At 46.3% G+C, this 25,648-nt stretch overlaps 1 protein-coding gene across 1 annotated transcript in view; it reads left to right on the top strand.

Moving 5' to 3' along the window:
* Positions 1-25,648, top strand: part of SERGEF (secretion regulating guanine nucleotide exchange factor) — a 194,197-nt gene that overhangs the window by 22,511 nt on the left and 146,038 nt on the right. The window contains 1 exon segment of the mRNA XM_059709066.1: positions 1,647-1,805. Within this exon segment, the coding sequence (XP_059565049.1) occupies positions 1,647-1,805 (159 nt within the window).

Raw genomic sequence — 25,648 nt, 5'->3', positions numbered from 1 at the left:
AAATTGTAGATTCACTGTAATGTGTCCATGGGTAATGCATATCTATAATAACAAAAGCGTAATATGTTAATTAGACTGGACGTCCTTCTGGACGAAGCTGGGGCTGTCAGGGAAGGCCGGGTCCCGGGTGCTGGGTGCCAGAGGGAAGCCGGTGCTGGCAGCCAGGGGAAGGAAGGCCTACCTACTCTTGCACGAATTTTGTGTATCGGGCCTCTAGTATGCATATAAGTTCATTGGTGAATCTCAAAAATGTTTTTGAACCTGAATGCCTTTTAGACAGGCATGTGCCCTCTGGTTTGCCACAATTGCCTGCCAGTCTCTCTTGTTACTGGTGTCATCAATCATATTGTTTGTCCTTGTAGACTAACCTCCAGTGTTCAGCTGGTGAAACTAAGGCTTAGGGAGGAAGTGATTGTCCAAGGTCAATAGCTAGTTAGCAGATCCGAGAATAGAAGCCACTTGACTCTGAATGTTCTCTTTCTCTATTAAATCACAAAGTCAGTTACATTCCTGCTCATATCACAGGATTATTGTGATGTTCAAGTGAGCTGAAGTGCCACACAGCCATGATGTGGTAGCATCATATAGTGTCTGCTGGACAGGGCATATTGTGAAATCTTAGGTTTAAAAAGTTTAAGCTTAAAAAGTAAACAAGTCAGACAAAGAAAAATACTACATGATTTCACTTATATGTGGAATCTGAAAAACAAAATCAGCAAAACAGAAACAGATTCATAGATACAGAGAACAAACTGATGGTTGCCAGATGGGGCGGGGGGTTGGAGGCTGGATGAAAAAGGTGAAGGGATTAAGAAGCACAAATTGGTAGTTATGAAAACAGTCACTGGGATATAAAGTATAGCATTGTAATAACTATGTATGGTGCCAGATGGGTACTAGACTTATCGGGGGATCACTTAGTAAGTTACATAAATGTCTAACCACTAAGCTGTACCCCTGGAACTAATCATTGAGGGTCAACTGTAATTGGAAAAAAATTTAAAACAAAAGTTTAAGCTTAAATAATATTTTTTAATGTTTTACTTCAAAAAGTTAATATATTTTTTCTAACAAAAGGTAATGTAAGCATATATTTTATTTATTATTACTTTAATATGTTTTTATTGACTGTTTTGAGAGAGAGGAAGGGAGAGGTATACAAAGATAGAAGCATCAGTGAGAGAGAAGCATCATTGCTTGGCTGCCTCCTGCATGCCCCCCAAGCCCACAACCCAGGCATGTGCCCTGACTGGGATTTGAACCTGGGTTGATGCTGAACTGCTGAGCCACACTGGCCGGGCTGCAAGCATGTATTTTAAAAGCTATAGAATATAGAGAAATAACCTTACACATGGTAGATGTTGAATAAATATTTGTTGAATGAATTAATGGAAAAATAAGCTCACACATTCCCATTCCTTGACAAACTACTGCGAGTATTTGGCTTTGTTTCCTATTTAGAGAATTTAAAAAATCCTATATTATGCTGTATATGAAATTTTTATCTTGCTTTGCTCTACTCAATGTTGTAGCATAAAAGCAATACAACTTCTTCGAACCACTTTTTTTTTTCAGTCTTGTTTTCTTTTCCATCATTTTGGACTAATGTTCCTTCACCTCTTTTGTTCCTCTTCTGCTTGTTTAAGATTCAGGAGAGCTGTATGTTTGGGGAAGCAACAAGCACGGGCAACTGGCTTCCCAGGCTGCTTTCCTTCCTGTGCCCCAGAAAATAGAAGCACATTGTTTTCAGAATGAAAAGGTCACTGCTGTGTGGAGTGGGTGGACACACCTGGTTGCTCAGACAGGTAAGAGAGCAGCGGAGAATTTGTGGTCAGTAAGAGTAGCTGTGCTGGACAGCTGTCTAAACAGCTATAAATGTTCAGGATTAAGTAGGTTGGTTTTTACTGATGAAAAGCTTTTAGGATTGGGGAGGGGAGATACCAAGAATTTGGTTCTGCAGTCAGCCAGGTATGTCACTTTTCCTCCCTGGATCACAGGTTTGCACCCCCAAAAGCAAGGCTGGATTAGGTTATTACCTTCTCTGGCCCCAAGAGTGTATGAAGTTTTGAGAAGGAACCCATTGCAGCAAGCATCACCCAGAATTTTTTCCAGGCTGTTGGGGTGTCTGCCTTGTCATAGCTAAAGAGATGACTCTCTGCCGTTGTTTGTATGGAAAATACAAAAATGAATAAGTAGTAATACAAGAATAAACTCTGTGTTTCGCAGACTCACCACTGTAAACCTACTTTTGCCAACCACTGTTACTTCATGATTGAGGCAGGAGAATTATTTTGAGTCCTAGCTGGCACGGTATTTTGATTTAAAATTTTATTAACCCTAATAAACTATGTACATTGATTCAGACATCTCATATACTCTCTCAGATGTTATCTTCTCATGTCATGCCACCCAGCTTTTGACATTAAAAAATTTTTTTAAAAAATATATTTTTATTGATTTTAGAGAGGAAGGGAGAAGGAGAGATAGAAACATCAATGATGAGAGAGAATCATTGATTGGCTGCCTCCTGCACCCTCCCCTGCTGTGGGGATGGAACCTGCAACTCAGGCATGTGCCCTGATTGGAAATCCAATGGTCACCTCCTGGTTCATAGGTAGATGCCGAATCATTGAGTCACACTGGCCAGGGCAGCTTTTGGCATTTTTATCTTTTCTTTTAGTCTTTATTTTTTTCTCATCCTTCCCTTAGTGCAGCTCTCCTTTCCTGGTCTTCATATTTCTGACTTTGTTCTTGAGGTGCTCCCTGCCCCTCCCCCCCACCCCCCCTGCTGTGGTCTTTCCTCTTTTCTGTCTTCCTAAAGCTCCTGCAGGTGGGTAACTTGTAGGTGGGTAATTTGTAATTCTTAAGATCCATTATTGTATCTGGGCCTCTGAACTTCAGGGGTTCTCAGGAGTCCCCTGGCCTGCTCTTCGCCTGCTTATGAGCTACTTGACTCTCTAGACTCCCAAATATCTGGTGACTGTTATTCCAGTACTTCCTGGCTTTTATACGTTTTCCGGTCAGCTTCGGTTATCCTTGGGATGTCACACATACCACACATTGGCACACACAGACATAGACTTAGGAGTATTCATAGATGTGATGCTTTTAATTGGTCTTTAAAAAAAATGACAGTCACTGTGGAACAGAGGCCTATATGACCGAGGTGTATAATAAACTTTCCATGTAATAAACTTCAGAGGATGCTCTAAGGAAAGTGTGTTATTTATTTGGAGGAAAAATCATGATTCTCTTTAAAAAGGTTCAGACTGCTTAAAAATTGGCAACATCTACATTTTTCTTAAAAAGACTCACTGAGCATAATAGCTGCTTCTTTGTATAATTGTTAATATCTGTCTTTTCCTGCAGACAGTGAGCTCTGTGAGGGAAAGCGCCCTATTAGTCCTGCTCATGTCTGTATCTCTACTGCCTAGTAAAGAATATATTCGGTTCCTGCATCTAACTGTGTCTCATTAAAAGAGGCAAAACACATTCGAATATGTATGCAGCAGGGTGGATGGACAGCTAGGATTTCTGACCTCTTTCCTTGGACTCACTGGTTCATGAACAGAAGGCCTCAGTTTGTCTCTTTGGATTCAAGAGGCCCAGCAAGTCAGTTATTGTTTCATCGGAACCTATTGAGCAATGTTCTTTATAAACCTTAGAGAAACAGGAGAGAAGATGTGAGCCATGCCCTTCCACTAGAATGTGTAGACAGGCTTAAGTCTAAGAATATAGAGATGGAAGATTTTACCACCCATGCATCCATGAACCCATGATACAAATGGTGAGGGTCTGTTTACATACCATGCCTTGTACTAGATATGAACCCTGCCCTCAAGGAGCCCACTGCCCACTGGGGGAGACAGACCTGTTGTGAAATGTGAGTGCATTGCAGTATGAGACTTGTAACAGTGGAGCCAAGTAAAGCGTGCAGAAGCAGCATAGAAACTAGCAGTCCTATGAGTAATAGGTGGGTGTTTTGTGGTTAGTCAGTCTGCAAAGAATTGCAGTGTAGTGAAATAGTCTTACTACCAAATGGCAGTGAGTTTGGTTGAGTCTGTCAGTAAACCCTTTAACTAGTTAGGTAGCTGACTAATGAAAGACATAAAGATGCCACTTCTTTGATTCCAGCGGTGGCACATTGTAACTGATGCTGGTTTCACCTCTGGGCCAACAGCCTGACCCTCGGGGTGGGAGGTTGGAACCCACGCTGTGACACTGTTGAGTCACACAGCTTCAGGTCCCCACCTCCACTTGAGAGTGTGATTTTTTTGGTCATGTTTCAGCTGTTTAATTAACTTGTTAACTCAGATCGCTTGTTTATGTACTTTGTTGCTTTCCCCTTTCTCCTAAGTCCAGAATGGCTAGGAGCTGGGATGTGTGCATGTCCTGGCGGTTATGCTGAGTTTTGGGTAAATGAGAGTCTGCTGCTGTCTGATTTGCCAGTGCTGTGCTCCATCTGGCAGCAGTGGAAGCTTTGCCCGGGCCCAGTGTCATTGAGAAGAAACACCCAGAGCTTCCAGTTTCATCAGACTCGGCCGTTCATGTTAACAGGAACAAGATTGGCTCACTTGGTCAGAAGCAGCTCATTAGTGGAACAAGGAGTTATTTGACGGTAGTTGTTTCCACAAGCTCCAGTGGCGAATTGTTCCTAGGACCCACCTGCAGGCCGCATGAGCTCCCAGTCTCCTTCGGGAAGGCACTGATTGTGTGGTGTTGATTGAAGAGTTTGCGCTCTCTCTGTCCAGTAACAGGGGATGGGTTAGGATGAGAAGAAGGGAATGGACTCTGCCTTCCCCCTTCTACATAGGCCCTAGACCAGTGATTCTCAACCACGGGTGATTTTGTCCCCCAGGGGACATTTTCCACGTCTGAAGACATATTTGGTTGTCACAAATAGAGGTGCCACTCGCATCCAGTGGGTGGAGGTCAGGGATGCTGCAAAACATTCTACGATGGGCAGCCCCCCTCAACAGAGCAATACTCAGCCCCAAATGTTGGTTGTGCCAAGATCAAGAAACACTGCCCAAGACTGGCATCCCCAGGGGTAGGTGCTTAGGGAGGCGGCTCACATGGTATCAGGATGACTACAGTTTGTCTCTACAGGAATTGGGATGCAGTCTCTGCCCTCCCCCCTCAGGAGTCTGGTGCCTGCCTGCAGTGTTTGCGATGGAAAAATACTTTTCTCTGTTAGTCAGAGGCACTTGGAAAGAGTCCCAGCGAACCTGTTCTAATCTGGGAAAGTTGGCTAGGCTACCTGTGTCTCAGGCTGGCGGAGCTGCATTCTAGAAACCTTTTCCAGGCTGCGTGACGTCCCTGATCATTGTTCTCAGGAACTTCATGGGACCCCTGGGGGATTTTACCCAGGCTCGGAGACCTGCAGCCATCTTATCCAGATTCATGATTTCCTGGCCTGAGGTGCTGCTAGTGAGAGCTGGATGGCAGATCTGGGTGCCTTCCTAGTTTGGTGACTTTGGTTAAATCACTTCACCTGTCTAGACTTCAGTTTCCTCATCTCGCAAGCAGGATATGCAAACCTGCCTGCATCCTACAAGTGGGCTGCCATGAGGGTCAAATGAACAAATCTGTGTGAAAGATCACTAATTGTAAAATACTGTGTGTGCACTTAAGTGAGAGGTGCCTGAGGTTGGGATATGTGAGCATATTGAGGAGGTAGCAGTTAGACTTGTGTTTCAACAAGGTCTCTGCAGAACTAGAGATACCAGCTTCTCCTGAGGCTCCTGAGCTGGCCAGGGCTGCCGATGCTCCATCCCAGCTCTGACAGGCAGTTTCCCAAAGCCTTTCGTTACATGCAGCCGGCAAGTGGCCCTTTCATATTATCAAGTTTGGAAGAGCTTTGTGGCCTTTTAGGTAATTTTCTGTGTTAAAATCTCTGATCACACTATTGTTCCTTCCGCATCCCAGCTTGTAATGGTTTACATTTATTTGTATTCTTATTTGTTTAATGTCTTTTTTTTTTAAAATATATTTTATTGATTTTTTACAGAGAGGAAGGGAGAGAGACAGAGAGCCAGAAACATCGATGAGAGCGAAACATCGATCAGCCGCCTCCTGCACATCTCCCACTGGGGATATGCCCGCAACCCAGGTACATGCCCCCGACCGGAATCGAACCCGGGACCTTTCAGTCCGCAGGCCGACGCTCTACTCACTGAGCCAAACCGGCTTCGGCGTGTTTAATGTCTTGACTGCAAATTCCAGGAGAGCAGTGTCTATTTTATTCATGGCTGTGTCCTCAGCACCTGGCAGAGGCTTGGCACTTAGTAGATGGTTAGTAACTAATTGCTGAATGAGTGAATAAATGGCAAGGTGGAGAGAAACACGGACTTTGTAGTCAGGCCTGGGTGTGATCTCAGCTGTGAGTGGCTGTGGGCAGTGCCACCGCTTGCATCTCTGTTGCCACCATAGCGCCGCTGTCACCCCCGGCCTGGATCCGCAGAGGCCTCTGACTGGTGTCCTCATCTTCCCACACCCACTTCCTCTCCCCTCCAGTCTGTTCTCTGAACCTCAGTTGGAAGATCCTTCCAAACTGATTGTGTCACATTCCAATGGCTTCCCATTGCTCTTATGATAAAAACAGAGTCCATAGTTGTCCTACAAGGCCTTCTGTAGTCTGCCCTCTGCTTCCCTTTCCAGCTCCATTTCTTACTGTGCCAGCTCTTGATCTCTGGCTGATCTCCACTCTGGCCTTCCCTTCGTATCTTGAGTGCATCATGCATGTCCCACTGTTGTGCCTTTGTACCTGGTGTTCCCTCTGTTTGGCACACTTATTCCCCCACACCCCTTCATGTTGACATGTTGACTTAGTTATGTCCTTTTTTTTTTAGACTTCAGCTTAGTCATCACCTCCTCAGGGGGACTTTCCTTGACATCTCTGACAAATCACTTTTCCCTTTTCTCTGTTCTCAGAGCACTACAACCTCTCCTTTGTGCTGTGTTTTATAGCATTCTATGACTAATTCCCCCTCCCACTAGACTGCCAGCTCCATGAGGGCAGGGGCCACGTCTGTTTTGCCCGGCATTGTATTCTCAGTGCGTAGGAACATATTTGGCACATACGAGGTAGGTACCCAGTAAGTGTCAGACAGATGAATAAACCTAACTTCTCTGAGCTCATTTATATTTTTTCATTGGGAAAATGGAGAGGTATTGCTGACCTTGTTTGAGCACTAACTGAGATGCGTCCAGCATCCAGCTCAGGACTGGGCTCCTGTGCCAGTTCAGTACAAACGCCCTTCCTCTGTCCTTTGAAACTCTGGAGCCCTCTGGAGGTCAGATGCTCATATCTTCTCTCTCCGGCAGAGGGCTCTGAGGATATGAGTGTCTCTGGACAGGTAGCAGGTTGATTCAGAACTCTCCTGGAGGGTGCAGGAAGATGAGCGCTTAAAACTGCTAAGTGCTGGTTGCTGGTGATTAATTAGAGCTTTGAGAGCAATGACTTACACGAGCTCGGAACCTTAATGCAGTGCTGGTGGGCATGTCTGGAATCTCTTGGCTTTTGGGATGCTGAAGCTTTCCCTGAGCCACGCAGAATCCCAAGGTAGTCTTGTGGTCTCACAAAGGCTGTGGATTGAAAGAGTGCAAATACAGAGTACTTGACATTCTGCGGTTTCTTCAGTGTCACCTAAAAAAGTCCTAGAACCTTAGACATTTTAGAGAATCAGATGGAAGAAGAAACTTTCTAACTTTGCAAATGAAATGACTGAAACCAAGAGGAGAAAAAATGACTTTATGGCAGCATTTAAGCTAGAATCCCATTCTGCTTTTCAGTAAAACTTTTCCTTCCCATCACTGTCCTCCTAGTTCTTGGTTATATTCTTTAGTTGAGATGTTTTTTATTTTTTTCTCTAACGTGGGGAATTGCATGACATATGTGGAAGGGACCAGTCTCCTTTCTTCAGGTGTCACAGACTGAGAAATATTTTATTGCATTTGATGTCTAAGCACTAGTGAAATTCAAGTTTAGCCATTGATTCATACTAATCCAAGTTTATAAATATACATCTAATGCTGATTTTTCTTTTTCTTTGTTTTTCCCCCCACCAAGATCCTTTCTAGAATGGGATGACAGTGGATATCACTCCATCTTCTTTGGGGCCATATGTCATGAAACCTCAGCCGAGCTCAGGGAGATTCTGACCTCATGGGCTCTATTTAAAGCAGGTGGTTTGGAATTCATGATGTTTGTGCTTTAGAACTTTGAAAATCCAAAGGTTGAAAGTCAAACCAAGCCCAAAGGACTGTTTTGAAATGGGTAATTTTTACTTATTATTGAAGTCATTTGTTTTTATTCTAGAATCCCTAGAATGTCAGGAATGGATGGGATCTTAGAGCTCAGCTGGCCTGACCCCTCAGTTTAGAGGTGGGGAAACAGGATTGAAGAGGGGGAAGCACAGGGAGTGAGGGAAGGAGCCAGGACAGAACATAGGTCTTGTGGCTCTCAGTCCAGTGCCCTGTCCACCTTGTCACCTTCTCTCTAGAGATGATGAGGAAGTGAGGGTGACTTAATCAATCACACCCAGGGGCCTGAACAGGAATAGTAGTTCCTTCTGTACATGAAGTTCCCATTCAAGAAAACACTGAATCTTACCTGAAATGCATAGCCATAGATTCCCTTACTGGATTTGTGCGTGGAATAGAAACCAGGAGATGGTGCCCCAGGAGTGAGGGTCAGGAGGCAATCCAGGATCCACAGCAGCAGCTGCATTTCCATTTATAATACACTAGAGGCCTGGTACATGACATTCGTGCACTGCGGGGAGTCCCTCAGCATGACCTGTGCCCTCTCGCAGCCCGGGACCCCTCGGGGGATGTCCACCTGCTGGCTTAGGCCCACTCCCCACATGGATGTAAGCTGGCAGGCAGACATCCCCCGAGGGGTCCTTAGTGCTGCTGCAGAGGCGGGAGAGACTCCTGCCACTGCCACTGTGCTTGCCAGCCGTGAGCCCGGCTTCTGGCTGAGCAGCGCTCCCCCTGTGGGAGTGCACTGACCACCAGGGGCAGCTCCTGCGTTGAGCATCTGCCCGCTGGTGGTCAGTGCAGGTCATAGCGACTGGTCATTCTACTGTTTGGTCAATTTGCATATTAGCCTTTTATTATATAGGATAGCAAGTCATAGCTCTCATGGACCACTTTTATCACCATCAAGTGCTTTCACATCCATTTCCTCATGTGAAGTTGGCAAGATGGGTGTTTATTATCCTTGCTGCACAGACAAGGCCCTGATTGGTTAGCTAAAACTTGAACCTGGTCTTTTGTCCCCAAGACTGCTGCTCTGATTCCAAGTTGTGTGTGTCTCAGCATATTCTAACTCATTAACGGAACATCCTTTACTCTTCCAAAAAGCGTCTTTCTCCAGCTTTTGCTAGTGACTTTGCCAAGCAATAAAGAAGGTGATTCTTAGTTACCCTTGATTCTTCAGCTGGTGTTTGTGGAATGCTCACTTACATGTCTATAGCACTATGCTACAGAATACAAGTGAATACACAATCCAGAACTACCTTCAGGAAGCTTATAGTTGGTTGAACAAATTAAATATTTAGTGGAAGAATAAAAAAGAATGTGACAAAGAGTGAGAGGAGTGGCCCCGACACTAAAAGTACTAGGGTTTCAGAGGAAGGAGAGGTCAGTGTGGGTGAGGGTGCTCAGGAAGGGTGTGAAATCCTTCTGGAAGGTCACATTTGAAGGGGTGGACAGTTTGGGACTTGGTTCTGTTGCTGTCTTTTTGTCCTCTGGCAAGACATAAAAGTCTCTGGTCTCCTTTTCCCCATTTGGACAATAGGAGGTGTAGACATAATAATTTCTAAGGGCCATTCCAGCTCTGAAATTTTGTCATTCATATATAAGTATACATAAAACTGGCCTAAGGAAATAATTATGGATGTTAAAATATTAAGAATATTGCCATCCATTGTAACCTAATTTATAATGACAAAAACAAATGCATGGAAACGAATGAGACTGTAGAGGGGTTAGTTAAGTAAACTGTGGTACAATCACATGTTGGAACATATAGCTATTAACTAGAATGTTTTAGAGTTGCAGTCAGTGACAGAAATATGCTCATGCTATAGTAAGTGAAAAGAGTACATTATAATAATTTACCACACCATAACTTCCATTTTTCAAAAAAGGATGTTTGCATAGAAAAGACTAGAAAAAATGTCAGAATATTATCTCTGATTGGTAGGATTATGAATGGATTTTCTTTTCTTTTATATTTTCTATGCAGACCATATAATTTTCAGTTTTATTATATCCCCCATAAATGTTAAAGTTAATGAATAAAATTGCCCCTCAGTACACGGATGGCCTCTTTGCCACCCATTCCTGTGTCAGAGTCCTTGACGGGTCACTTCCACTGGCCTCAGTTGGGAGGTTGCATGGAAAAGAGGCAAGAGACTGTAGAAGGAGGCAGGGAAGCAGGCATCTATTTTTGGCCCAGTTCTGAGTCAGCTTTGTGACCTCAGTCAAGTCCCTTCTAAATGTCCCTGATCCTTGGTTTCCTCGTCTGAAGAGAGGAGATAGAGGTCACAAAAGGTCCTTTGGGCTCCAAGATATACTTGCTTATAAAGATGGAGAATTTCTCCACTGGTGTGGAACCTGCTCAGAGGCCTCATTGGTTCCTGGGGCCTGGTGTCCTTGCTTTCTCTCCTGCTCCTTTGCACCTGGGCAAGCTAATTTCTGTTCAGAGTTCAGGGTGGGATTAAATAGAGTTTAGTGGTAGGGCTCAGAGCTGTGAGAGTGTAGAGACAGCATTAAACCACTAGAGGGAAGTATTGTGTGATTACATTCTCCTTTCTCATATCTGCCCTGCAGGTGAAGATGAAGAGTAGCTTTGATTGGCCTTGATTTGGTTTCAAATTCTAGAATTTTAGAATTAAAAGGACGTTTAAGATCATCCAGTAGAGCCCAATTATGCTGCATATGTGAGATAATAGAGGCCAGAAAAGGCAAGTGACCTACAGTATGTTTTTTTCAGGATCTGCACTATGGTATTCAGGAGAAGGCTGTAGGCAGAGCCAAGAGTGTGGTCAGTTGAGTCCACAAAGGGTGGACAGTTCCCATGATTGCATAAGAATCTAAGGGATCTGCCTGTGTAGACCTTTACTGAGCTCCTCTGGCCAGGTGCTGAGAGGCCTGAAGGTGGAGAAGACAAGCTATAGCTCTATCCTGAGGAGCTCATGTGGTGCAGAAGCACATGCAGACTCATGCTGCCACCCCAGTGTGTCTTTCTTGTCCTCTGGGGAGCCTAGCCTAGGATTCAGGCTGCGGTGGTGGCTTGGAGGTTGGCTTATGGGAGACCTGCAGGTGTCCTTGTGATCGAGGCTCTCCAAGGTTAGAAGATAACCTGCGCGCTACCAGTTTGTTATTTCCGGTAAATTTCTGCAAGCATTGCTCACATGTTGACATACTCTATCTTACCATTTCTTGAGGTTTGCAAGGAATCCTGATAGTTTGTTTCCCACCTTTCAAAGGCTTTGTTTCCTTGGCTGTGGACTGACTTAATTTTGGCTTCCAGGGTGCCCACCAGCCCTAAGCATTGTGGTAAAGTGGAATTGTGAGCTGGTCTGGGAGCCAGGCAGCTGTGTGACCTTGGGTAGGTCACTTCCTCCCTTTGAGTAGGGAGGTCAGACTCTCAGCTGCAGTGTGTCATCTCTCCTAGAGAGATAAAGTTCTGGTGTTATTTTTGGTTTTTGAGTTTGGCAGTGAATACCAATTGATCTGCGGTTTGGAGAAGTGCAGTGTGTCAAGCTGAAGCAGGAGCAGGATTCACTCTTAGAAATAGTTGCATTTGAATAAGGGGGCTTGTCAGGGGCCTGTTAAAGCCAAGTGCAGTTGACCCTGGAGGGCCACCAGATGGCAGCAGTGGGCAGGCAGAAAGCCTTGGGGGTAAGGGGGGGTTGGGCCAGCTTCCAGAGTCAGAATTAGCAAGGTCAGAGCTGCAAGGACCCCAAAGGTCACCCAGGCCCTTTTCTCCTTTTATGGTGGGAGAACTCAGGCCCAGAGAGGGAAGGGGGCTACCTAAGGTCTCACCATAAGGTAATAATACCCAGTTATCTCCTTGCTTGTGACCAGAACTGCCATCGGTTTGGCCTCTCGCTGGCTGCCCTATGGGTGAGTCAGGAGACAAGGGCCTGGGCCCTGGGCCAGTGAGCCAGAAGTAAGAAGGGAAGGAGACAGGAGTTAACGCTCTGCCTTGATCCAGGTGCCTCGAGTGTCTGGTTCTAATGATGTCCACCTCCCACCTGCAGTGAGGGCAGTGTCCATTGCCTTTTCTGCTCTCCTGTCTGCCCTGTTCTCATCTAGGCTAAAGCCCTCCCATCAGGCTGTGCTGTGCCGGAACCTTTGCCAAGGGTCATGTCACGGCTTTTACACCCAACAGATGGGCAGGCCCAGGGCCTTGTCAGAGGCATGCTGCAATAAGACACAAGTTAGCACAATTTGTTGAACGAATTTTTTAAAAAAATATCCAAGAGGGTCAGAGGAGGGCAGGGAACCAGTCTTTGCCAAGAACTTGCCATGGACTAGGTGCTCTGCCAGGTGCTGCCAATTACATACTCCTCAACCCTGCAAGGTCAGGTTTATGTCTGAGAAGAGGCCTTTCCTCTGGTGGTCCCCTCTGCCCAAGTGCTCATCTCTGACCCCCACCAGCCACTGCCACACCCCCATGGCTTTCTGCCCAAATGTCACCCTATTGCAGATAGCCACCACCAGTCTGTCCCAGCCACAGTCTACTCCCACCTGCTTTATTTTTCATGAGATCAGTTCTCACTGCCTGAAACCACAGTGCCATTCTTGTTTACTTACTTGTCACTCTCTCCTCACCAAACGCGAGCCCCTCGGGATTAGGAACTTGGTCTGTTGTATTCATTCCTGGCCCTCCCCTGGCGCAGAGGAGAGGCTCAGTGGGGGCTAGTTCCATGGGATGGCTTTAACTTTTCATGGGGATCTGTGCATTTTCAGTGACTGTGCTTAGGAGACCCAGCTGCAGCTCTGCCTTCTTCCCACCGTCTCAGAGAAGCCCAGGCCGAGAGCCTCAGTTCACTGAGGCTGACAGCGGGCCCGGTGCCCCAGGGCTTGGGGCCAGCTTTGCCTCTGCCTGTCTGCAAGGCCTTGCCATGGGTCCTCAGCCTCCCTATCTGTCCACAGTGGGTGGGGGCAGCAGGATGCTGCGAGCTCACCTGATGGTCTGGGAAGGGCTCGGGGTCCCTGGCACCTCCATTCAAGGAGTCCTCTTCCTCTTTCCTGGCCGGTTGATTTGTTCCAGGAACCCTCTGAAAGTGAGCTCTAAGTAACCAGCCTGTAATTTCACCATCATTTTAGGCTCCCGACTGATGGCACTGTGCTTGCCCTTTCTCAGGGGACCTTGCCTGTCTCACGGGAACTCAATAATCGGATGCCAGCCAGTGCCTTAGAGTGCTCTCGGGTGTGTGCCAAGGTGAAAGTGGCCCATTTTGAGGAATCTTGGATCAGCTTTTTCTTAATATGAGAGTGACTTTTTACCTCAGGAGGAAGCCTGACGTGGCCAAAGTAGTCCTCAAGAGCCAGGTTCAGTTCTGATTTGGCTGCTTGATCCTGGGCTGTGTGATCCTGGGCAAGTCATTTTGCCTCTCTGGGCCTGAATATCCTCATCTGTTAAATTAGAATCATAATCCCTAATTTGTCTGCCGCACAGGGATATGTTACGGCACTCACTCAATCACACCTTCCTCCCTTCCTGCCTTCACCTTTTCATTAACAAACATTTATTGCATAGGCAGAGGTGAGGGGAGGACCTCCCAGGCAGAAGGAAATACTGAGGACAAAGGCATAGAAGCGGGAAGTACACCCTGGCACGCTTTTTAAAAAATATATATTTTTATTGATTTCAGAGAAGAAGGGAGAGAGATAGAAACAGCAATGACGAGAGAGAATCATTGATTAGCTGCCCAATGCACGCCCCACACTGGGGATCGAGCCCACAACCCAGGAATCGAACTGTGACCTTTTGGTTCATAGTTCAGTGCTCAACCACTGAGCCACGCCGAGCTGACCGGGCATCCCTGCTGCACTTTGCTCAACATGGGACCAGACAGAAGGAGAAGGGACTGGAAACATTCGAGTATCATAGGCACGCATCCTCATTCAGGCTTTATTCTGTGAGCAATGGAAGGGGCAGTGAAGTTGAGGTGTGGGAGGGGAGGGTGATACACAGGAGCAGGGGAGGAGAGGCTTTCCTGTTGAGGCCGCATGCTTGTTTTTTGCTTCATTTCTTATCTCTGACTGATTTTGAGGTACTCTGGATTCTTGGGGGAGCCCAATCCCCTATGAGCTGGGGTGATTATTAGAATCCATTCGATCACTAGGGACTGGAGTCATCTGACGCATTGGTCTGCCTCCTGGGAAGGTGTCTTGGGCCATAGGGAAGGTCACGCAGGGAGCCGCCATGTTCCTTCCAGCTTGAGTATTTCCTAGGAGCCTGAAGATGAGCCACTGTGGGGCTGTCCCCGCCCACCCTGAGGAGACAGAGGTGTGGGGGAAGGATTCCTTGCATTTATCAAGGATGTGCTATGTGCCAGGAATTGCGCCAGGGCTTTAAAAAATCACCTGCTTCATCCTTATAGTTTGCCGAGGAAGGCTCACTCCCATGTCACATGTGAGGAGACTGAAGAGCGGTGAAGAGCCGTGGACCCACCTTATCCAGGTCTTAGCCGTACTTTGCCAAATGGGAAATGGAGGCCAGCAGCCTCACCTTGTCAGCTTCGAGGGTGTTGTGAGGCTCCAGGAAGGTCCTGCTTGGGAAAGCACTCTGTAAACTGGAAATTACCGCATGCACAGGCCGGGGCTCACGAACAGCTCTGCTTCCCAGTGAAATCATTGGAGATTTGCTTGGGCCTTTCTTGCCTGCGCTGACAGACGTCTCAACTTTCAGTTTCTCCTCTGTTCACTTCCTCCAGCCAGCCCTAGCGTCCGTGGCTCAATTCCCCACTTCTCTCTTTTAAGCCCACACATATGAAGACACTGCTCTTTTTATTACAAAACTAATATCAGCATAATCCTACTTTTTTGCCATTTTGGTGGGAAAAAAAATCCTAAGTCGTGGAATTATAATGCTGGGAAGGACCATTTCATCCTTATTTGAAATTTGAGAAAACAGAAGCTCGGGGAGATGGCCCCACAGCTAACGGATGCAGAGCCAGGATTAGGGCCCCATGGGTCCCTTTCCCTGTGCCCCTCCATTGCCCCACATGGCCCCTCCCAAGAGAGACTTAAAGGGCTTCATCTAGAGCAGCAGTTCTCAACCTGAGGGTTGAGACCCCTTTGGGGGTCGAACGACCCTTTCACAGGGGTCGCCTAGGACCATCGGAAAACACATATATAATTACATATTGTTTTTGTGATTAATCATTATGCTTTAATTATGTTCAATTTGTAACAATGAAAATACATCCTGCATATCGGATATTTACATTATGATTCATAGCAGTAGCAAAATTACAGTTATGAAGTAGCAATGAAAATAATTTTATGGTTGGGGGTCACCACAATATGAGGAACTGTATTCAAGGGTCGAGGCACTAGGAAGGTTGAGAACCCCTGCTCTAGAGGAAGAATCCAGCTTAACAAATTTCATTACACCAGCCCCTTTATGTAACAGAGCTGTTTCCGGGTCCTGACAGATGGTCCATAGTAACAGTGCTCTGCTGATTTGGTTGGAGCTGATCCTATGAAATGAAAAATCCTGTGTAGCAGATGCCTTTTCCAGCCCTTGGCCTGGGAGGAAGTCAGCCTCTCCAAGGAAGGCTCTGTGGCTTTGGTCCTCACTGTGTCTGGTGTGACTCAAGGGGAAGGCCCTGAGAGGGAGTCTCAAACCATGTTAGGTTTTTACTGGAGGTGGGTGCTGCTAAAAGGGGCTTCTCCTGGGGCCTGCAGGACAGATGGGAGCAGAGAGCCTAGTGGGAGGGAAATTAGCAGATGTGGAAGGAAACAGTCTGTCCCACCATGGATCTGGACTGGCGGCCCTTCAAACCGCAAGGCCCCGCACCTTCAGATGAACAATTTGAATATAATGTCAGTGCTTGTCACACAGCCCACCAGCTTTGACAGTGGACTCTGATCCCAGGCGTCCCCCTTCCCTGGTTGAAGTTACTGGGATTCCCGCCCCCGGATTATCTTTCTTTACCTGGTGGGTGCTTGGTCACTCTGGTTCTGCTTGAAACAAGTGGCAAGTCCTAACCATTGACAGCGGAGTGGACATCGTCACTTCCATGGACTCTTCTAACCTTGTTCTGCTGCTCAGTTCTCTTCCTTGAAGTGTCCTGACGTTTGAGAGTGGGGAACAGCTCTCCTACTCAGTGAGTACAGCTCTGTTAGGCCTCCAATAGGTCTCTTATACCCACATCTCAGGAGGACCCTGGGAGAGTTCCCAAGGGTGGGGCTAGAAGAAATTTGAGAGGCACTATCCAAAGTCTTGTCCAGAAACGTCATTAGTTGACCGTGAACTGACATCCCAGGATAGGCTCCCTCCCCTCCTTGCTCCTGCCCTTGGGTGAATTATTGGCCCCAAAAGGTTGGGGCCAACCTTTGTCTCCCCAGCTTGAAGTTCTTAATCTGGGCTTCCCATGCACCAAAACCCAGTTTCTCTTTGGAAGCTGAGGATGCAAATAATATTTCTGGGGGCGGGGGGTGGGATCTCTTGGCATGCTAATATAACAGCTTTGATATCTTGGTGGGCTTGGCAGGATGGCTGGCACCAGTTTATGGTTTGTCTCTGGCCCTGCTGCTGCCCGGCCTCATGGTGGTCTGCAGGGGGCGCTGTGCTCCCACAGCCAGGTCCTGGGGTTTTACTGAAGGAACTCAAGCATTCCTCTACAGGCCCAGGCGTGCTTGCGAACTGCGGCTTTCCCTTGCTAAGTCTCATTCCCAGCTCCTGCTTCCAGCTCGGGTGCTGTGAGTCATCGTCATCAGTGGAAAACTCGGCCTCACCAACAGCTGGGTGCAGTGTTTGGCTTGTTTTGTAACTTCACAGAGATGGAAACTGCTGATGATCTTTTGCAATGGGCAGTAACTGAAGTCTGGGTCAGGGACGGGCAGTTCTAGGTAGGGAGGGGAGAACCCTGCGGAGTTGGGGGTATTTTTCAGAGAAGCTGTGGACAGGTTGTACTAGAAGTCAGGGCGGCCTGGGATGTGGTCTTGCTTTCCCTCTAACTCACTAAGTGACCTTGGATAAATCAGTCATTTTCCTCACTGGGCCTCACTTTTCCCTTCTAGAAGCAGATGGTTGGGTTAGAGTGCCATGGAGTCCCTTTTTTTCTGTGACAGTTTGTGAATCTAAGTTGAACGTAAAGAACTTTGAGCCCCGTTCCCATAATCCCCTTGAACATCTGAAACCTATGGCTGTTTCTCCAGGTGAACAGTGCTCACTGCATAAGGAGAGTCACATAGGTAAGATTCCTACCCTCCAGGAACTTACAGTCTGTCTTCCTCCTCTCCTCTTCCCTGGCCTGACGTCAGCGGACTGATGGGCTCTGCGCTGCGAATGCGCCCTGGTGAGCAGCGTTTCCTCTACACCACGAGGCAGAAGTCAGAGTCTACTGGGAAGCAGGAAACTGGGATTCTGGTTCCGGCTTTGCCAAAATACATGTGTGTCCTTAGGCAAATCATTTCCCTCCTTCAGCCTCATTTTCATTTTCTCTAAAATTAAGGAATTAGCCTCACTTCTTGGCTTCAACTCTCCCCACTGCCTCCCCTCCTTGCGCCTCCTACTAGCTTTACTGCAGGGTGTGATTCTTCGCTGCAGAAGCCCTGGGGTACAGTTTCCTTTCTTGCGGGGAGGGAGAGAAGCAAGATTATATATTTTTTAATTACGCAGCTAAGATTAGGCAGCAATCTGCATTTTAAAGTGTTATTAATAAGAGTTTAAAAGGATGCGAAGAAGCTTTGGCGTTTGGATGTGAAATGACTTGGGAAACATCTGCAGAGGCGCTGGCCTCAATCAGGAAGTTTTCTCTGATGTCAAGTGGCTGCTGGGTGTGAGTGGCGGCTGATGTGCTGCTGGGCCCGTGGAGGCGCAGGAAGCCCTGCACTCAGCCAGGGCAGGCCTCTCAGGACCGGGAATCGTGTTCCAGCCTCACATGATGGCTCTTTGTAAACTGACTCTAGAGAAAGAGTGATAGTCATCATATGTTACCAGCACCTCCATTTAGAGTTTACGAAGTGCATGCATGTGTATTGTCTCCCTTTTCGTCACAGCCCTGAGAGGTAGTTAGCATTGGCTGAGGTCTCTTAAATTTAAGATTCTTCCTTTCAGAAAGATTGGATGCTATAGAGCAGTGGTTCTCAACCTTCCTAATGCCGCGACCCTTGAATACAGTTCCTCATGTTGTGGTGACCCCCAATTTCATTGTTACAAATTGAACATAATTAAAGCATAGTGATTAATCACAAAAAAATATGTAATTATAGATGTGTTTTCCGATGGTCCTAGGCGACCCCTGTGAAAGGGTCATTCGACCCCCAAAGGGGTCTCGACCCACAGGTTGAGAACCGCTGCTATAGAGGAAAAGCTGCAAACAAGGATTGGGGAGCTGCGTGCAGGTCCCGGGCTTCCGCCTCCCTCCCCAGCTCTACCTGTCTCCTCTCCCTACTTTACATTCCTCTCTAACACCTAAGTCATATGCCACGGGATGTGTTCTGTGTGTGTGTGTGTGTGTGTGTGTTTTGTCCATTGTCTGTCTTCCCCGTACTAGAATGTAAGTTCTGTGAAGGAAGGGAGTTTTGTCTGTTTTGTTCAGTGCTGTGGCCCCTAGCACCTGGGACAGCACCTGGCAGTGAGGAAGTGCTCAGGAATGATTTGTTGCAAATTGTGAATGCCTGGCTTTGCTTCTGAGTAGTCTGTGTGACTTGGAAAAGTTATTTATTGTTCTCGGTTTTATTTTCTCTTTGGGGAGTTGGATGGGATGGTGTCTGCTGTCCTTGGTGGCATGGTAAGAACGATGCCCACAGCTCCTTTTCCTTTCAGCAAACACTGAGCACCTGCTCTGCGTCAGGCCCTGTACTAGGTGCTGTGAGGACACAGAGAGAAAGGCTCACTGTTCTTCACTCCTTAGTGGATGTGATGGTTGGTTTTATGTGTCAACTTGACTGGGCCACAGGGTGCCCAGATATTTGGTAAACATTATTCTGAGTATTTCTGTGAGGGTGTTTTGGATGAGATTAATATTTACATGGTGGAGTGCGTAAAGCAGATTGCCCTCCCTAGTGTGGTGGGCCTGACCTAATCAATTGAAGGCCTGGAGATGGCAGACTGCAGACCCTTCCCCAAGTAAGGGAGAATTCACTTGCTTTCCAAGTGGAACATCAGCTCTTCCTGATGGAGAGCCTTTGGCCGGGGGCATCGGCTCTGCAGATTTTCAACTTGCCAGCCCCCATAATCACGTGAGTCAGTTCCTCATAAACCTCTCTCTCTCTCTGTCCCAAAGGTTCTTTTTCTCTGGAGAACCTTGATGAATACAGAGGGCAACATAAGACATGTCAAATAATCTTATATTTGGTGGCATAGAATAGTTGTTGGAACAGAGATACAAGCACCATGCCAGTGGCTTCTACTGGCAGGGTTGGCTTATTCTGACAGAGGGATGATGGGGCGCGTTAGGGAGGCAGTGGCATCTGAGTCAGGTGCTGTAGGTGGAACAAGCAAGCCCGCCAGCATTGCAGGCTGACCAACATCTCGAGCTGGGGCACAGCATGACCCTAAGGCCAGGAGGGAGGAAGTGCATGTGCCCTTGACAAAGGGCAGCCCCCAGCATTGAAGAACATAGGTATTTGGAGGGAGGCACTGTGTGGAAGGCAAGGGAGTTGCTAAACACACTAGGACTGGGGCTTCCTGGTTTGGGAGCAGAAAGCATCCATTTTTTTCTGGGAAGCTCCAACCCTGTGTGGTATAGATAGTCCTACAGCCGCCTGGGAGCTCCTCAGGGTGCAGTCCGTCTTCTGCCACTGGTGCTCTGATTTGACAGCTACTGAAGTCAGTGGTGAAAATGGAACAGCCCTATTAGTATTATCATTATTATTGCAGCCTTGCCACTTACTAGCTTTGTGATCTTGAGCAAGTCATTTGATTTCTGTGATCTCTTTCTTTTCCTGTTCACACCAATCATGAGGGTTGCTCAAATTATACAACTTAATGGCAGTGCCAGAAGCAGAGTGTTAGAGTCAGTGAGCTCTCAATAAATAAATTCTCCCCTACCCGATTTTGTTCACTCTCTCTTTGCAGGCTACTGCCTCTTCTCCCCCTTTTAACTGGGCAGCCCATGATTGGAAATTTTAGTTTTTTAAAAAAATTCCAAACTTTTTATTATGTGATATTGTTCATGATATGACTTTGGGGACTAGGGAAATTTTACTAAAAAATAATAGGATACGCAGTCCGGTCCCAATTTTTCTTTAAATTGTGAACTGAGTGGTCTTTGATATTACAGTAGCTGTTTTATTTTAGGACATGGGCAGACTAAAATTTCTAAAGGCGCCAATAGCATTATGTTATACACTGCTCATTTTGACCCTGAAGAGTTTTAGACATCATTTATTAAAGTTTAGATCAGGAAGATGTCTCAGGGGTCTTCTATTCCAGCCTTCTTATTTTACGGATGGGGCAGCCAAGGCCCCTGGTGGAGAAGGGACCTGTTCAAGGTCATGTAGCCTAGCAGAGAGGCCAGGATTAGGACCCAGGCCTGAGTCTTCGATGGACGCGCCCTCCCTTTCCCGGCTCACCTTGCTTCACCTCTCTTCTCCACTGCTCTCCTCTTTGCTTTTTTCCTGGCTGTAGTTCATGTGTGTCATACAGTACTTCAGAGGCCTCTGCTGGGCCAGAGACTGTGCTTGAATCTTAACAGAAACCCAGAATTTCAATGCACAGCCTTCCGTGCTTCTTCGTTCTTCAGTCATCGGTAGAGACGTTGAATTGACCCTGAGACACTGTTAGGTGGGAGTTGGCTGAGATTTGACCAATTGGTAGAAACTCTAGGTGGAACTATAGAAATCCTTGGTAACAAGGCTGGGGTGTTCAGTCTGGGGGAATAATAGAATAGTGGCTAACGTTTACTATTATGGGTCGTGCACTTCATGCAAAAGTGTCCCTGCAACAACCCTACGCGGTCGCTGTTACTCGTCCCATTTTGCTGACGTGGGATAGTGTGCTCAAGAAGGAGCCAGCGAGTGATGCAGTTCCACAGTGGTGAGAAAGAGGCAGGTAGAGTCATTTGTTCATTCAGGCCACAGGTATTTAGTGAGCACCTACTTTGTGCTGGGCATTATGCTTGGGTATAGGGATGAGCAAAAGCAGAGCCTCTGCTGTTGTAGAGCTGGCTCTGTGGTGCGGGAGACACACATTAATCAAACAGTCCTTCTAATTTATAAACTTACACCAGTACGACCAAGATGAAGAATGTGGTTCTCTGAGATTTTTGTTTCTTTTTTTTTTTTAAATTTTATTTTCCTATTACAGTTGACATTCAGTATTATTTTATATTAGTGTCAGATGTATGGCATAGTGGCTTGACAATTATATAGTTTACAAAATAATTCCCAGATAATTCAAGAACCCACCAGGCACCATACGTAGTTATTACAGTATGATTGACTGTATGCCCTATGCTGACTCTACCTTCTTGTCACCTTCAGGACCCCTTTCCCTGGAGCAGGGTAGAAATTCCTCTTCACTGAAGAGCTCAGCTTCTCACTGTGCCTGTAGCTGTGGCTTTTCATCTGCCTTTACCACCATTCCAGGCAGCCCTGTGATGGAGAGTAAAGGAAGCTACCCCTTTGAATAGTCACCATCCACCCACCCTTCTAAGTATCCTCTAACCCAGCGGTTCTCAACCTGTGGGTCACGACCCCTTTGGGGATCGAATGACCCTTTCAGAGGGGTTACCTAAGACCATCGGAAAACACATATATAATTACATATTGTTTTTGTGATTAATCGCTATGCTTTAATTATGTTCAATTTGTAACAATGAAATTGGGGGTCACCACAACATGAGGAACTGTATTAAAGGGTTGCAGCATTAGGAAGGTTGAGAACCACTGCTCTAACCTCAGAGCATCACCCCTCCCCTCCCCCAGGGCTGTGAACCTAGTTGTCTTCCTCCTCCTTTACTTCTTTATTTATGTTGACTGTTTGATAAGATTTTTGCCAAAGGTCCCAGAAGAATTCAGTCATTTGGAAATGAAATAACATTTTATGAATTTCATTGCCGGGAACCTTGGTCTAGCATCTCTGCCCCTTGGTCTGTTTCTTTTAATGGTATCACCGCCTGCCCACTAAGCTGGAAATCCTGGTCTCAGAGTGCTGTTTATCTCCTCTAACGGGGTACCAAGCCTCGCAGATTTTCACTCTTCACCACCATCTGATTCCAACCCTCCTTTCAGCCCTGATGCATCTTAGACCGTGTTATTGTGTGCATGTATAGGCTTCTTTCCTCCCTGCCTCCCCTCCTGGCCCCTCCCCTCTTCCTACCACTGGGAACAAGGTAAGTGCCCTGTTCCCTGTCAGTAAATGGGGCAGGTAAGTGTGTCTGTCTCACGGGGTTGTTGGGAGAGATAAACTGGATACTATATAGAGAATGCTTAGAGTAGTGCCTGGCACTTAGTAGATGCTATGGGAGTGTTAGTTATGAATATTATTATTACTGGAGCCCTCTGGCCAGATGTACCATCCCCAAACATTCCTTTCATCAGGCCCCATCCCTGCTCAAAAGTCTGCAGTCTCCCCATGGTCTGTCTGTCTAGCCGTAGTCCCTAGATTGAGCATGCAAGAGCAATTGCCAGGGTGTGGGAAGAGAAAATGGACTTCTTTTATGTTTTTTTAAAAAATCTAATTCTCTCACGTTTTCTTTATTTGACTATGCTTTACACTATATTTTTGAGTAAGAGTACATTTATAATTGATAAATGTATGCAGTACAAGTGCATACTTTTTTTTGGTTAATCCTCACCTGAGGATATTTTTCCATTAATTTTTAGAGAGAGTGGAAGGGAGGAGGAGAGACAGAGAGAGAGAAACATCAATATGAGAAAGACACATCAGTTGGTTGCTTCCCACATGCACCCCTGACTGGAGCTGGAGATTGAGCCTACAATCGAGGTACATTCCCTTGACTGAAATCAAACCCGGGACCCTTCAGTCCAAGGGCTGACGCTCTATCACTGAACCAAACTGGCTAGGGCCAAGTGCATACTTCAATAAATAAATGAATACACACACATTGGTGATATGTTAAAAATATTTCACTGATAGGGAAAACATATTTCCTGACTCTCACTCTCCACCTGCCCCGCCTTGTGTCTTTCAATTTCTGTCATTGCTAATCTTCCTAGAGATTCTCTCTCATATTCCCTTTTATTTCTATCCAGAAGTTCACCTTAAATGCCACTTGTTCCATCAGGCCTGCCAGGATCGTTGTAGCTTGAAATGCTTCCTTCAAGCTCCCCGGGCATTCATTGTCAATACTACTCATTTGGCCCCTGCTGTTTTCCACTTGGAGTTGGGATCCTTTGCCATGTACATTTCTTGGCTCCATAGTTCTGTTAATTCTCACATGGATATACCTTTGAATTAGGTTTTGCTTGCTAACTTTATGTTGAGCTGTTTGTCATTCATCATTTATCGGGAGACACATGCCTACATTTTTTGAGTGACATTAATGTTTCTCTATTGTATGGTAGTAATATGTAATTCTTTACTCTAAGGAAAAGATTCCATTTGCTACATTTTTTATCTGAGTCTCCTTAGATTTGATGGTGTGCTTCAGCCCGAGGCAGACATTTATCTGCAGTGCAGTAATGAACATCATCTGTGTGTGCATTTATTCTTTTCTTTGACTCGAGGTGACCTAAAATCATAATCCTTATATTTAACGCCTGGATTTCAGTACTCATAGTCCAGAGTTCTGCATGTCCTCCTGGGAAGTGAGGAAAGCTGGATGGTACATAGAACAGATCCATTTAATCTGGTATTCCCCTCCTCAAACACTGTCAGAACGCTGTTTCTCAGCCAGGGCTTGTCCAGTCATGGCAGCAGCTGTGCGATCATTAGCGATCCTATTGGTCCCGGAGTCCGAGGGACAGGTTTAGATCTCATTTCTGCCACTTGCTGGTTGTTTCGACTTGACCAAGTCATTTCCTCTCTCAGGTCATTTCACCTCATCTGTAAAAGAAGCTTCATGATCCCTATGTCACAGAATTACTAGGATTAATTGAGAGAGTGTCTATGAATCTGCCGGCACCTAGGAGGTGGTCCATAAGTGTCTGTTTAAAAGAAAAAAATAAAAGTGTCTCCTATGTCCTCTGTGAGCTTTCTGATGCAGAATGTATTTTGGGGGAAACAGCTTCAGAGAGTGTGCCTGCCTGTCTGCGCAAACAGGCTGGAGACTGAAGGCTGGGCACCGAGTCGGCCTGGCTTCTGGGCTTGTCTCTAATAGAATGTCTATGGCCTCCCCAGGGGCAGGAGGATTAATTAGTTAATCTTTGTAAAGTACGCTGAAGGTGAAAAGTGCTCTGTAAGTAGAATGGTTGAATTGCTATTGGAGACGTCATAATGGCGGCACCATTTCCTGGCAGCCTTGCCTGTCTTGGACATCAGTAATCAATAGCAGAGAAGGTTCTTTGATGTTTTACTTGATAAGAAAGGGTTCATTATGGGGTGTGTGATAACACAGTTCTTCTGTAGAATTGCAGATAGCAACCTGCCAGTTTTTCCCAGCAGAGGGGTGCTAGGGTCACTTACATCATGGTCTCCTCCTCTGGCTGCTTAGGAATCTCCCTGCTAAGGCAGTTTGGTTGTAAATATCAGCCAGCTCAGGTAGAGGGACAGTTTGCCAGTTTTGGATGCTTTCTGGGTGTGGGGCACATAGGCTTTTTTTTTTTTTTCTGATCCTACAGAAACGAAGGAAGAGTGTTGAGTGATGCATACCAGAATGAATAACCAATGTAGAGAGGTACCATGGACTTGTAGAAGGAGAGGTGGCCCAGCTGTGTGACCTTGGGCTGGTCACTTCTCTGAACCTTAATTTTCTCGGCTGTTTAATGGGAGCATAGTAGTTGATGAGTACAATCATAAAGTTGGCTCATGGGAGGGTGGGTTTCACCCTTTCTGTGGCGAACTGAGGCGAAGGAAAGGTTTCACCGAACTGGTGGTACATGAACTGGACTGTAAAGTTTCAGCCATTATTTACCAGGTGAGTGATGTAAGGAAAGGCCATCCATGGCAAAAGGAACAGCACGGGTGAGGCCTCTAGGTGCTACTTCATGGGCTGCCCAGACTTTGCCTCCTTTTTGAAGAAGCTCAGAAGTTAGGTTCTGGTGCACTTCTTGGCATCTGTCGGAGTCTAAGAGCAGACGGATCCTGAGAATCGTATCCCCGCAGAGCCCTGCATCCCCGCGATATTCTGACATTTCCCCCGCGAGTCTGGTTGTTTTTTAGCTGACACTATAAGCCATATGTTGAGTGTGGGGCCGGATGAAGCTTTGATACTAAACACAGAGAATGTAGTAGATTCGTCTAGAATTTAATATGCATTACTTGGTGTTTTGTCTCGTAAGCAAAGTTTTTCTTTGTTAAAATAAACATGTATAAAGTATT

Source organism: Myotis daubentonii, chromosome 9 (genome assembly GCF_963259705.1).
Source record: "Myotis daubentonii chromosome 9, mMyoDau2.1, whole genome shotgun sequence".
Lineage (NCBI taxonomy): Eukaryota > Metazoa > Chordata > Mammalia > Chiroptera > Vespertilionidae > Myotis > Myotis daubentonii.
This window is presented reverse-complemented; position numbering and strand designations above follow the sequence as displayed.